Source organism: Myotis nattereri (genome assembly GCF_964212035.1).
Source record: "Myotis nattereri genome assembly, chromosome: 3".
Taxonomy (NCBI): Eukaryota; Metazoa; Chordata; class Mammalia; order Chiroptera; family Vespertilionidae; genus Myotis; species Myotis nattereri.
Genome location: NC_138077.1, coordinates 89,497,117 through 89,512,845, shown reverse-complemented (window position 1 = coordinate 89,512,845; position 15,729 = coordinate 89,497,117). Strand labels below are relative to the sequence as shown.

The following is a 15,729-nucleotide window of genomic DNA, read 5'->3' as shown; positions in this document are numbered from 1 at the left end:
CGAGTTGGATGCTGTCAGGATTGGGAGAAATCTAGTAATGAATATGTTGGTAATTTTTACCTAGAAAGCAAAAATATTAAAGCAGAATTACATTTGCTATTATAAAGATGAAATAGTTAATATGCCATTTTTTATAGTTGCTGAGTGTCCTGAGCTCTATCTTGTTTCAGATCTGGTCATGGAATAGACTTGCCTTTGGCTTATTCCACTCCATAGTCACAGAATGGCTTCATCTGATTATTGTTTAGATTCTTGAGAATTGTTTATATTTGTTGAAAATATTTCAGCTTAGCTATCAGATGCCAATTGTCAGCTGCCAGGCATTTTCACTTTCTTGGGAGTAAAACATGGAACTATTATACACTTCCTAGGCATTTTTAGCTGTTCACCATATTTTAATATGCATTATGAATCAGACTTTATGGAGGAAGCCAAATGAATTGCCTAATTTTTTAGAACACTTTATGTGAAAAATGTTATACTTGCTGGCCAATTAAAAATAACAACTCATTCTATCATGATTTAATATGTAAGTGCTAGAAGGCAGAGACCAGATCTATTTAATTTTTTTTCCCCCTCACATCTAGCATACCATCATTCGATATGTGAAGTTAATTACAACTAACTGATAATAATGCTATATATTCCTTTAGTGGTGCAGAACATTTCCCATAGATGAAATGAGGGGAGGAGAGTGGGAAGGGGACATTTATCAATGGTCTGCATCAAAATTAGAGGAAATGGGTATCCTATATAATAAGAGCTAATATGCTAATGGTTGTCACACACTCATGCCATCACAATCCATCACCAGGAGGCTGCACGCGCAGCAGGCACACACGGGTGGGTGGGGCTGAGTGCACGAGGAGCCCTGGAGGCAGGTCCCGGCAGCTTCACCTCCATGCGGTGAGGTGGGGGGTCCCTCAGCTTGGGGTCTTCTGGCTATGGCCTACTTCTTTGGGGCAATCCATCGAGGATCCCTGGATGTGTGGGCAGGGCCTACCTCTTTGGGGAGATCGATTGCAGGGCTGCAGCACTGTGAAAGGGCATACGCAAGGCTGGGGAACACCCCCAGAGTGCATGAATCTCATGCACCAGGCCTCTAATAATCTTTATAAACATCTAATATCTCAATGGTTGTTTTCAGAGACAGTAGATTGTAGATCGACTTAGGTGCACAAGGGCAATATATATGATATGGAAATTTCCATGGATACACGTGGAGGAAACTAGGAAGAGTTCTTTTTAAAAACAGAAGGTGGTTAGTTTAGAATTTATGGAACATTGATTTAGGATTTCCACCTTGTTTTACAAAATTCCTATGAATAATTGCAAAGATTGGCTCAAATAAAAAATTTTTAGTTTATTTGATCTCTAAATCAGAAAAGATGGTATTTTTTTCTGTGGTGAGTGACAGAGTAAATATACATCTCTAAAATAATGGAAAGTTATGATTTCACCTGAAATAAAAATTCTGTGTTATTGTGGAAAGGCAAGTTTGATGAGAAATCAGAAATAAGTATTGAACACATAGTGTCAAGGAGCATGATGAAAAAAAATATTAGGAGAAATTCCATTTTTAGGGCTAAATGTTTTAACTTTTTAATCTTGCAATATACAATTTAGAAGGACTCAGCCTATAAAATATATCACAGCAACTTTTATGTCTTTATAAAATATTAATCATAAATTTTACTGCCACTATGATGGAAGAGAGCTTCTTTAAACTTGAAATTAAAGAAAATGTTGACTTTTCCTTGTGAACCACAAATGCCTGCACACTTCACATAATAAGTAACAACATAGTTTCCACATGAGCTGTGGAAAAAGCCACATGCTTTTTATAAGTTGAAATTCTTATTCATCTTTCTGTTTTTATGCACATCTGATTAAAACAATAACTTTTTTCTGATTTAATTTGTAGAAGAACAGGTTGTATGAGTCAGATTTTAGATCATTCTTAGTAAGAATGATGTATTTGTACTAACAGAAAAAACTATGCACAAAACAGAAAAGAAGACAATAGATCAACATTTATTTTCTTTATGTGACATTGACAAAATTACTTTAAAAAATCAGCTGTTATTGAAAACGAACAGCACAAGAGACAGATTGGAACATTTTTTTTAGGATGAGTGTTCAATAGAACTTTCTGTGATGATGGCAGTGTTGTATATCTGTCTTAAACTAGTAGCCAATAGCTAGCTATACGTGGCTACTCAGCACTTGAAGTGTGGATCTTGTTACTAAGAAATTGTGCTTTAAGTTTTACTCAATTTTAATTGATTTACATTTAAATTTAAATGGCCATATATGCCCAATTGTTACTATACCAGATACCACCACTCTAGATGATTTCATCATAAATCAATTACCTTATGTCATTTCTTTTAGCATATTTGGGGATAATTGAGTTAAGGATGAGTAAATGGTGAAGTAATTATACAATGTTGAGGTAGCAAGATTTTTATAAGAAATATAACACCACTGTATTTTTATAATATATCTCATACTTATGAGTCGTAATTGCAAAGTAGGATAATTTTAAATCTTTTTTTTTCAGTGAGATTTCTCTTTGATTTTTGGAAGACCTCTAAAAAAATAATGCAAATAATGAAATATATTTTCCAAAAATACAACTATTTCAAAAAGTAACCAAAACTAAAACTGAGGCCATTGGGCTCAAATATTATACTGAGCATTAATCTTACATTTCTTTTTAGGGTGAACATTTTTCTTTATATTTTTAAAAATAAGACTCATGATTTAAATAATTATTACAGAATTATGGAAAGTTTTGTTCTGGCCTCCAAAACACCTTTTCTATTTTCTTTGTGATGCCTAAAATTTTGTAATTTGCTATTTAGTTTTTTGTTTTAAGTCTAGGTTGTCGACACTGGAGCCATTTGTGGGTGGTGGAAGTCTATCGATTATTTGAGGCAATATGTTAGCTGTGTCCATAGAGGGCTGGGCTGTGCTTTTACAAGACTACAATGTTTAGTGTCCAAATACAGGCTGACTATCTCCAGGGTGAAATATAAACTTCTTAACAGATTATATTTTGAATGCAGTGTGACCTTGAAAATCAATATTGCATATTTTAAAGTTGAAGTTCTGAAGTCAGATAAGGATAGGTTGGAACTCAAGCTCTTCTTTATGACTTCATACTACTTAGCTTAAAACTCAATTTGCTCCTCTGGAAAATATACCTACTTTATTTTTTTGGTAAGCATTAAATCAGATAATGCATCATAAATGCTTGGCTTTTTAGTATTGTTTTTAATAGAGAAGTAATATATTATTTCTTATGAATACAAAGAGGTCTAGCTAATACTTCCTATTAGGTCTATATATTGTGGAGGAAAATGGAAAAGTTTGAGAATGACAATAATATAAGTACAAATAATATAAAGAGATTGTTTTATTTGTGATTTTGCCTAGGAAACATACTATTCACTATCACTGATATAAATCAAACATATTTAGCGATATCAAGAAAATAAAAGCATTTCTTAAATATATTTTTCTTTCCATTCATAAAAACTATAAGTAAAATGTCATCGTCCTAAAGGAGAAAATTCCTGGAAACTATGTCTTGTAAGTATGCAGTTACAGTTTTATTTGACTTTTATAATTACCTTTTTATGATGATGATTTCTCACTTTCAGATGTTTACCAAACATCTGGTATGGAAGGTGACATTTTAAAGATTAGATAACGTGTGAAATAAAAATAGACCCAATGATTGGCAAACACGAACTAAGATAACTCTGCACCAAGCTGCATAGTTTTTTTTTTTTTGGTTGTTGTTTTGTTTATTTTTTAAAATATATTTTATTGATTTTTTTACAGAGAAGAAGGGAGAGGGATAGAGAGTTAGAAACATCAATCAGCTGCTTCCTGCACACCCCCTACTGGGGATGTGCCCGCAACCAAGGTACATGCCCTTGACAGGACTCGAACCTGGGACCCTTGAGTCCGCAGGCCGATGCTCTATCCACTGAGCCAAACCGGTCAGGGCAAGCTGCATAGTTTCACCTGTCATTACATTCGACTTAACCTATGCAGTGTCTATTATTGTTGCATGTTTGTTAAATCAACATTGAAAGCATAAACCCTTCCATGGCAGATTTATAAAAACTAAAACAACTTTGCATTCATGTGTTCATTTAATTATTTACTATTTCTTTTTCTGTCCCCATGATGAATTTATTGCATGGTGCCTTTGATAGTGTTTATTTAAAATTATATCAAAAACATGAACAGCTTTAAGATGCAGCCCAAGGACCACTCCCAGTCTAGCCGCAAAGCGCTGAGGCAGGAGTCCCTCACTGGTGGCCAGCTGAAGAACCCAGAGCAACCAGAGAAGAAGAAAATCCCACCATAACTCTCATAGACAACTGAGGGTTTGTTTGTTTGTTTGGCTGTTTGGCTGTTTGGCATGTGAATGGGAAGCACTACATTCAGGAAAGAGCCCAGGTCAGGAATCCAACGGCCTGAGTTCTGTATCAGGTTCTACACATAACTGCTATGTTTCCTTGGACCTTTCCGAGCCTTAGTTTCTCCCATCTGCAGTTTCTCGTTTATTCAGCTTGAAATGTTTGGGACCACAATGGATTTTGATTTCTCATATTCTTTTTTAAATGCTGATATGGAGCCCCTCCCTTTTTTAAAGAACTTTCAGAAGTGTCCAAATGCCCTACCTAATGATGAAATTCAACAAGTGACTTTCTGATGCCTTTTCCTAAGTAATCCATCTTTAGTGCTCAAGCTATCAAAAATTAAATTTCTTTCAGCCCTCCAAAGCAAAACTAACCTATCAGCAACATCAAATCAAAACAGCAATTTATATCACTTTATCAGGCCATTAATAAAAAAAATCCATTTGATAAACTTATAGATTTTATTTATTTTGTTGTTTGGGTTATCATAAATTTCTAGATTATAAATTTCTTTATTTCTGAATATTTTACAGTTAATTATAATAACTTAAATAAGATATTGGAGAAACAAGGATTTGAAACTAAGATGTAAGTAAGGATAATAAATGGAATATAGAGAAAATGCACTTAAAATTATGCACTGTAGAGCTTACAATTTAAACGATTCATGAAATAGAATATAAACAAAAATATGGAAACATTTACTCTCTGTAATTTTACTGCTACCTTGTCTTCTCCATAAGATCTTCCGGTGGTTCAACTTTATAATAGAGATATTTGGTTTCCAGTTGCTCCCTGATCCATTCAGTTTTACACATGGCCAAATAGCTCTCTAAAACTTAGTTCTGAGCCTGATAATCACTTGGTCAAAAACTTAAGGAGATTTCTTCTTGCTTTTATTTGATAGTCAAACTCCAGCCTAACATTCAAGGCTTTTAATATATCTCATAAAATGTTGCTCTCAGAACCCCTTTTAAGATAAGGTGCCCTATACTTTACAGTATTTCTCAAATCCTCCTAAATAGCCCATATTCTTCTCTAGGTCAACTCTTTATCCAAGTCTGCCTTGAGTTATCTCCCTTTTTTCCCCCTCTGGAATAATTCTACCAGTTCAAATCTATGCATTCTATAAATTGTTGGAAGGGTCACTTCTCTAGGAAACTTTCTTTGTTTCTGACAAACATGTATAATCTCTTCCTAAATGACTCCCTTAATACTTCATCAGAATGCTATGTTGCTTTCATTTTTAAACTTTGCAATATTTTAAATGATACATGATTTATCTTTCTCATTGGGACAAAATTCCTATGGATTTCTATATTTGTGGATGTATAGCAGTTGAATAGTAGTAGTAATAATGGATCTTGTACACATAGGAATTAATACCTATTTGTTGAAAAGAATAAATTATCACCACAACCGTAATGTTTCAGTAGCATTAAAAGGAATTTAACAGATCATTAAAAGAAAAGTGCCTGATCATTTTGAACATTATGAAAAGAATTTTAGGAATTAAAAGGAAAGTGAGGTTGGAGTTTTATTTCAAATTTGCAAACAAGAAAAATAAGTCGGTATGTCTTACATGGAGGAAATGAACAGTGTAGGACTGTGGCTGAAATGGTTTCAGTTAACTCTTGTATGTCAAAAGTGGTAGACCTTGAAATGTGGATAGAATTTGTTTTAAAGATTGTTATTTCAGGGATGTATCACAATGGCCTCAGTCAGAGTATTCAGCATTCCTTTCATTACACAAGTAAACTAAGATCTGAGAAAAGACAAAGCGTCCGATATAATAAAGACTAATATGCAAATCAACAGAACGGCTGAATGACCGGTGACTATGACACACACTTACTATTAGGGGCAGACACTCAGGTGCTGCCCCCTGGGGGTCAGTGTGCTCCTACAGGGGGAGCGCTGCTCAGCCAGAAGCAGGGTGCATGGCTGGTGAGCACAGTGGTGGTGGCAGGAGCTTCTCCGGCCTCTGTAGCAGCACTAAGGATGTCTGACCGTGGGCCTAAACAAGCAGTCAGACATCCCCTGAGGGCTCCCTGACTCTGAGAGGGTGCAGGCTGGGCTGAGGGACTCCCCCCACCCCCGAGTGCATGATTTTCGTGTACCGGACCTCTAGTCCCATATAAATGTGCACAACTTCACTGTTCTCTAATAGTTCCCAATTTGTTGTAACAAGGAAGAGAATGATAGGTCATGAATAGAGTAAATGTAAGTATTTCAGAGGTGGGCACTGTTGACTTTGGGTCAGACAATGCTTTGTTGTGCAGGGCTGTCTTGTGCACTGTAGAATGCTCCGCAGCACTCTGGCCTCAGTCCACTAAAGGCTGATGGTATCCCTGTACTCTCCCCACACTATAACAAACCAAAATGCCGCCAGACACTGCCAAGCAAAATTGTCCATTAGATGATTTAGTAGTAGCTTTATTAAATCTTTTCTTTTTCTAAAATCATGGTAAAGATATAGAAAATCCATTCTACTAGAGCCATATATTTACTTTGATTCAAATCCTAAATCATTCAAATAGAACAGGAAGTAGTCTTACTTCCTGTTAAATTTTGAATAAGAAAATAACAATATGTGCCTATCAATGTATCTTTTGAGAGCAATTGTGCTTCTCTCTAATTTTTTTAGGTAAGTAAAAATTAGTAGTTAAGAAAAAAGTGTGCTTTCATATTTCTACAATTTTAAAACCGGAGTCTAAAAAATATTTTTTCCTGCAAAAGTCTTAAAGGAAATATTATGCTTTTTTAAATTTATTTTTATTTTTTTTAAATATATTTTATTGATTTTTTACAGAGAGGAAGGGAGAGAGATAGAGAGTTAGAAACATCGATGAGAGAGAAACATCGATCAGCTGCCTCCTGCACATCTCCTACTGGGGATGTGCCCGCAACCCAGGTACATGCCCTTGACAGGAATCGAACCTGGGACCTTTCAGTCTGCAGTCCGACGCTCTATCCACTGAGCCAAACCGGTTTCGGCTATGCTTTTAAAATATGAATATTTTGTTTGCTTACTATTAAGTACTAAAATATGATTTTTTAATAAATGAATATATACCTATTTTATGTGCTTGTGCTAAACTTACAACCTATCAAACATTTTGTTCAGATCTGGAGACACACAACTGAATATGTTAAGATCTTGAATCTTGAATGCTCTTAATGTGGTAGATAAAGCAGCCATGTTAAAATTGAGTTCTTTCCCTATAAAAGATGAGGAGAAAAAATTAGTATGCAGTATTTGAATTAAAAAAATTCATTTAATAATCATGGAAAGTTGTTAACTAATGTTATCTAATGCAAAAAAATTGTACTAGGAAGAGAGTCAGTAATAGCCATTTAATTAAATTAAATATGAGATTAAAGTAAAAGTCAACCTAAGGTTTGTGTTAGGAATACTTAAGAGTAATTTTACATACATCAGATGCCAATAAATTTCAATTAATTTTTCTAATATTTCAGAATTAATGTACCATACTGATAAGATGTATACAAACCTGTGTGTTCATTTATTTAAGAATTTATTTACTAAGCACAGATTTTGTATAAGGCACTCTGCAGACACTGAAGATACAGCAGCGACTTTGAAAATTACACAAGATGAAAAAGCTAACATGTAGCAGAGGTATCTGACCCAATTTGGGGGTAATGAATAGTTGTCCTTAGCAAGGCTATACTAATTATTTCACTTGGAATCCTAAAAGCAAAGATTAACCACACAAGATTTTAACCAGAAAATTTATGTTATCAGAGTCATGTTTTGAGGAGACAAGTTTATTTAGTTCTAGAAATATGAGGGATGAAAAATTGGTACAAGGAAGATCATTCACTAGTTTGGTAAAGTAGATAAAAGAAGTGGTTGTGAAGCAATCAAAAAAGAAATGAGATTTGAAAATTATTTAGGAGGTATATCAACCAGATGTGATTAGTTCATTGGTTTAGAAAAGATAAGGAAACAAGAGGTATCTGGTGTATATAACTGAGTCTTTGGAATAGAGATTCCTGGAATAGGACTATATGGGGAGGGTTACAGGCTTTGAATTCATTTTGGACATATCAAATGTGCTGTGTCTTTCAGACATTCAAGTGGACATGTCATATAGGTGCTCCATACACATAATGTAGCATGTAGTACAGAACTGCTCTGGGATATAAACTTGGGAGTGATTGGTGAATAGATAGAAACTAATAAGTTGGGTGTGGCTGAAAGGGCTGAGGGAGAATTATGTGACAATAGATTGTTAATACCATTCTCAGTGATCTCAATATCTAAAGGTAAATATAAGAAGACAACTGAACAGATCTGAGAAAGAATAACTAGAAATGTTAGAGTTGAATCAGAAATGTTGGGGATGGGTAGGGTGGAGGAACATTATTAGAGAAATCTAAAGATAATTTTTAGTAATAGAGTCTAATCAACATTTGAGTCTAATCAACATTTTATTTCATGCCAAGATTCTGATGTGAAATAAAAGAGTACTGCATTATATCCCTTGAATTTGGTAACTTAGGGGTTATTTGGTGGTATTCATAAACATTTCATAGAACTACATGTTAAGCATATTATCTGCTTTGGCATTGACTTATTTACTGAATTTTGTATTTTGAATCTAAAGGGAATGCTGAACCATACTTCAGGGTGCTATTTGTTATACATGTTCTCATCTCTGATAATAAATATTTAAATTTAAAAGAACAGAGCTAAGAGAAATCAGACCATGTTCTGTTTTCCTCTATTCTAATAGCTACCTGCCACTATATATTTTACTTTACTGAAACAGACACTTTCCCATATCCCTTTGACACACACCATTTCTTTGCACCAAGTCCACCAGGAATACCAGGGAGATAACATGCCCTCCTCCCTCCAGGACAATCCTGCACCAGGTACTAATGAGAATTGGTAAATATTCCCTAAATACTCTCATGCCCTGCTCATCTAGGAAAAAAGTGTGATGCATGCCCTACATTGTTTCTCAGAGTTCCACAGCAGGACTGAACCCCAGTTGCCCCTGGTGTAATCTGCTCAATAACACACTTTTTTTATGTCCTTCTTTCTCTTTTAGCTAGGGTTCCCCAGAGAAACAGAACTAACCAGATAAATACACACACACACACACACACACACACACACACACGGATTGGCTCACATAATTATGTGGGCTGGCAAGTCTCCAGATCTTCAGGCCGAGTCAGCAAGCAAGAGACCAAAAGAACAAATTATTTAGTTTCATTCTGAGTTCAAAAACCTGAGAACCAGAATTGATGTCATTTCAGTTTGAAGGCCAGCGGGCTCAAGACCCAAGATGTTTCAGGTCAAGTCTAAAGGCCCCCAAAAAGCCAGTGCTTTAACATACAGCCATCAGACAGGAGGAATTATTTCCTACTTGGGGGAGAGTCAGCTTTTTTTTTTTATTCTATTCGAACATTAAACTGATTAGATAAGACCCAGCTGCAATCAGCTTTATTAAGTCTGCAATTTGAATATTAATCTCCTCCAGATTAAGAAGTACAAATTGGTTGTTAAAAAATAGTCACAAGAATGTAAGATACAGCATTGGGAATATAGTTAATTATATTGTGATAAAAATGCATGATGGTAGGTAGGCACTGGCAATATTGGGGGAACACTTTGTAAAGGATATGATTGTCTAACCACTATGGCATACACTTTAAACCAATATGAAATAATATGGAAAGTAAACTGAATTAAAAATAAAAAAAATAAATATTAATCTCTTCCAAAAGCACTCTTACAGAAATACTTATAAAAATGTGTGGACAAATATCTGGGCACCCCATGATGAAGTCAAGTTGACACATAAAGTTAACCATCATAGTCACCCCAATTAACACAATTTTATTTTCCAAAATAATTTTTCTAATCTTTCTTCTGCCACCTTTATTTCTAGAAATAAAGCTTTTTAATTTTACATTGTCAAAAGGAAATAAAATTTTGCTATATGTATACATAGTCAAATTTCAAAAGACCATACACCTCAGTTTCCCCAGAATTATTCTGGCTCACAGCTCTTACCTTGCTTAGTTGTTAATATGGTCCCTTCCCTTTTAAAAATGTTCTACTTTGAATAATAGTATATGATCATTCTATTCACTAACTATGATGGTAATTGAAAAATTAGTAAATTATATTTAATGTTTTATTATTTTATTCTACTAATCCTATTTAATAAAAGGCTAATATGCAAATTGACCAAACTGCTGGACAACCTGTCACTATGATGCACACTGACCACCAGGGGGTGGACGCTCAATGCAGGAGCTGCCCCATGGTGGTAAGTGTGCTCACACAGGGGGAGCACAGCTTAGCCAGAAGCCCTGAGCCAGGCTCACTGCTGGGGAGCGCAGAGGCCGTGGCAGGAGCCTCTCCTGCCTCTGTGGCAGTGCTGATGTCTGACTGACGGCTTAGGCTGGCTCCCCACAAGGAGCCGGCCTAAGCCATCAGTCGGACATCCCCCAAGGGCTCCCAGACTGCAAGAGGGCACAGGCTGGGCTGAGGGAACCCCTCCCAGTGGATGCATTTTCATGGACAGGGCCTCTAGTTAAAAATATAGTAAGTATGTGTCATAGTCTTCAAATTATTTTTCTTCCTGGGTAATTTTACACTGCACTTACTTACCATGATGTATATGGAATGCCTGTTTGTAACCTGGATATTCTCATTGATTACCTTAAATGTATTTTCTTGTTTAAATGACTGAGAAAGAATAAGTTTAAAAAGTACAAATAATTTATAAGTGTAAGGTCTTTTAAAGGATCATGCTTTATTTTTCTATATGTAACAAATCTGAAATAAGATTTTAATCTAAAGTTTACACACTTGATTGATACTTATTTAATTAACTTCAAAGTCATAGAATGTATATAGCTCCAAGGTAGTTCTGTTCTTCCATTACAACTAAGGTAATGGTGAGAATAATTTTTGACTATCAGGAATGCTCAGAGCCTATATTGTTTATTGTGGAGACAAGAGGAGGAGGCAATTCCATGTTGACTGTGGGACACACAACGCGAGGACTTAGCAGCCTCTCAGAAAGAAATGAAAGTGTTTACGTTGTCTCCTTCCTTTAGCTTATTTTCCAATTTTTTTTCCATGTCTTCCATCTTTGTGTTTATTAAAAAGTATTACAGGACATAAAGTTATAACTATAAATGTCTTAAAGTATTCATGAATCTTTTTTCACTAGGAATGACTTTATTGCCTAATGGAAATAAATGATTTTATAACAATTATATTTTAACATAAACAATAAAATGTTAACTTTTAGTATTAATCTTAGTAACTATGTCAAATGACTTGCTAACTGTACTTTAGAGCAAGCGACATGTGCTGAGTACCAGATTACTGCATTTTCAAAAATATTCTGCACGATGCTGTGAGACAGAAGTTGATCTTGAGTTCTTTTTGACTTCCTTATTATAAGTTTCTGGTATTCCTGCAACAATGAATGGGTTGTTATTCAAATGCAAATAAATGTGTTCAGTCCATAATAATGGTATTCCTACCCATCTATAAATAGTTGAAGAAACAATTGGATGAAATGCTTGATATTCATCTGAACCAGTTTTTACAATTTCTCTTTTAAATTCAGATTTCAGAAATATTATAGCAGTGGTGTTCATGAGATATTCAGATATTTTTGTTAGCTTTTCATGGACAGGATAGTAGCTTCTTAAAATGACATACTCTGTTTCACCAAATCTAAGAAATCCCTTTTAAAAAGACACCATTATAAGAAAGTGCATGAACATGAAGCATGATATACAAATTCTAAATGTATAGTTTACATGCTTAATGACCTTTTCATTTTTTTCTAGATACACCATCAGTTAAGATTATACCATCCACTCCTTTTCCACAAGAAGGACAGCCTTTAATTTTGACTTGTGAATCCAAAGGAAAACCACTGTAAGTGATTTAATGAGCCATGGCGTTTTTCACTTTTGCTTCTATTCTGCTTTGATTGCAGACTTTAACTACAGAAATCCACTGCTTTTGTCTTTTCTTGGTGGGCAAAGTGATCTCTAGACCAGAACACCCTCCCACAACCACATCTTCATTACGTGTCTGTGGAAGATTGGTCTGTTTCTTTGTCATCTAGTGAAGTTTCCGGGAAGGTTTCCAGCTGTGATTTTTCCCCCCAGGAAGATATTTCAACCAGAAAGAAGTGTAGGCTTAATCAGTCAGTGTTCATATCATCAGATTGATAACAGTTGCACATGCTGAGCTTAGTTCTTCCGTGAAAAATTTTGAAAATATTGAAGCATCGTCAAAATATGCCCAAGTTTTAAAGTTAGATGGGGAAGCATTTCCTTAATAAGATAAATCAACTCTACATTTCTTATGTAGCAGCTCCACAACACATGATTTGTGAATGTGATAATACTTGGAGGGAAGGTGAATGAAAGGGGTCATAAACTCAACATTTTCAATTGTAAACTATTTCATTATTAGAATATGAGTCCTAACATCCCTTCAACTCTAAAATTATAGTGTTTAACATTCATGTTTTTAAACAGAAAACTCTGAAAGTATACTATTTCTACAAAAATCAAATCAGTATAGATTATCCAAATAAGGATTATTCAAAGATTATTTGAAATCCATTTGATCATTTTAATATAACAATACTCTAGGTGCAGAGATAAGTAATTTATTTGATTTTTTAAAACTTTCAATTGAGTTATATTTTGGTTTAAATATTAAGAAGAGAGATTTAATTATTTTCTGTATATAACTATATGGGAAACCTTTTGTGCAAAGTAAAGTAATTATGATTGTTTTTCTAAGAATATTTGTTATTTAAGTGTAAATTACATAGTATCCATGAGAAATTTTTCTAAAAGAGTTTTAAGGCAGAAGTTTGAAATGTGAACATACTCAATTGTATGATATTGTACTTTTTAACACATTAAGCATATTCATACTTTCTTACTTTAATATTTATTGTTGATAGTATTACTGATGTCCCCTTCCTTTTTTTTCCTATTGACCCCCTCCACCAGGCACCTGCCCCTTCAAGACCTTCACCACAGTATTGTCTGTGTCCATGAAATATGCATATACTATATAATAAAAGGGTAATATGCAAATTGACCCTAATGGCAAAAAGACCTGGAATGACCGGTCTCTATGACGTGCACTGACCAACAACGGGAAGATGCTCAATGCCAGAGCTGCCCCCTGGTGGTCAATGTATTTCCACAGGCCGGGGAACCACTCAGCCAGAAGCTAGCTCATGGCTCTCCAGTGCAGCACTAAGGATGTTCAACTAATGGGCTCTTGGGCTGCCAGAGGGATGTCTGACTGCCAGCTTAAGCCCAATCCCTTGGGGAGCAGTGGACATCCCCCAAGGGCTCCTGGACTGCAAGAGGGCGCAGGCCGGGCTGAGTGACCCCCCCCCCTCCCAGTGCATGCATTTTCGTGCACAGGGCCTCTAGTATGCATATAAGTTTCCTGATTTCCACCCACTACCCACCCCCACCTTCCCTCTGATATTCATCTGTCTTTTCCATGGTTCTATGTCTCTGGGTCTATTTTATGATTAGATTCCACATATGAGTGAGATCATGTGATACTTATCTGGCTTATTTCACTTAGCATAATGCTCTCCAGCTCCATCCATGCTGTTGCAAGTGGTAAGAGTTCCTTCTTTTTTACCACTATATAATATTCCATTGTGTAAATGTACCACAGCTTTTTTATCCACTCATCTGCTGATAGGTATTTGGGCTGTTTCTAAATCTTAGCTATCATAAATTGTGCTGCTATGAATGTAGGGGTGTTTCAGGTTTCTTAGGATATATTCCTAGAAGTGGTATCACAGGGTCAAATGGTAGTTCTATTTTTAATATTTTGAGGAAAGTCCATACTGTTTTCCACAGTGGCTACACCAGTCTGCATTCCCACCAGCAGTGTACTAGGGTTCCCTTTTCTCCACATCCTCACCAACATATGTTGTTTGTTGATTTGTTGATGATAGCCATTCTGACTTTATTACAGTTTTGGTATTTTAAAAATGCTTTCATTCAGTAATTATTTCCTAGACATGTAAACATGCAGATTTAAAGAACATATTTTGAATTAGTATATCAATTTATTTTATATTATAAGAAACATTTAAAGTGTTTTATATCTTTACAAAAAACACACATTTTTCTTAGTAGCTTTACTGGATATACCCTGCACAATTCACTTTAGTAGTTCTTAACTTCTAATAAGATTAAATTGCTTATATAAAACATTTTTCTTCTACAGTATGCTATCAAATGTGGCAGTGCATTCTAGTATTAAAGTTTCAACAAAAGCTTTTGGCTACAAGTTGAGTACTTTAAATAGGGAAAGTATAGTAGACCCTAGTCAACTTTACACATATTTAAATCCTAATCTATTTACTGCTGAACCTGTGTACCTAACACCAGAAACTTCCCCACTCTCCCTCCCATCTTCACTCCTGTTCCTTCCATGTATTATTTTCTGACTCTGTCTGTTCCCCTTCCCTCTTTTTTTTTATGCTTCTGTTTTGTTTGTTTGTTTCCATTCTCCCTTATAACCTCAGAGGTCAGCATATTGAGTTATGAAGGAACATGATCAAGATCCGGGTATGGCAAAGGATTTATGATTTTAACTTCTCTCTATAGTTCTGCCCCCAAGTACATGTATGTACACTTGGAGAAAATATAGAATTTATGCAATTAAATGAGGAAAGGATGGGAAATATAGTATTCAGAACGCTTGGAAATAAATACATCCCTATTCAAACAGCATCCAATTACCTGTCAATGATCTACTCTTTGACTCAATATTCAATCTGCACAATAGAAACAGCATTTCATGTGAATAATGAGATCGTGAGGTCGATGTAATTAGATATGTTAAGTAGTTCATTTCCATTAGCTGAGCTGTGGTTGGATGGATGCGCATATTGAGCATCCTGGAAATAAGGTTGTCTGTGTAACCCTCTTCTACACTGCAAATGAATGAAAAGTATAATCATCTTTCATTTATGTATTTATGTAAAGAATACAAAGACTCCAGAAGTTTAGAAAATAGAAAATGTTTTTTTTTTTCTCAGAAAGATCCTGATTAATATTACTTTGCAAATAGGTGAAATAAATAAGAAACTCTCCTTATTTTACATAGGAGAAAACCAAATCTCACCAAATGTAAACCAAATTTTCCTGATTCATCCAAATTTAAAATGGATGAGTTAGGATTTAAACATAGTTCAATCATTGTCCAAAGTTC

At 35.0% G+C, this 15,729-nt stretch overlaps 1 protein-coding gene across 4 annotated transcripts in view; it reads left to right on the top strand.

Annotated features, from left to right (window-relative positions):
- The window catches only part of CADM2 (cell adhesion molecule 2), a 1,196,033-nt gene that overhangs the window by 1,053,182 nt on the left and 127,122 nt on the right, over positions 1-15,729 (top strand). For all 4 annotated transcript variants that reach the window (XM_081086797.1, XM_081086795.1, XM_081086798.1 and 1 more), the window contains one exon: positions 12,300-12,390. In XM_081086797.1, coding sequence (XP_080942923.1) covers positions 12,300-12,390 — 91 coding nt within the window. The remainder of the gene's footprint in view (positions 1-12,299; positions 12,391-15,729) is intronic.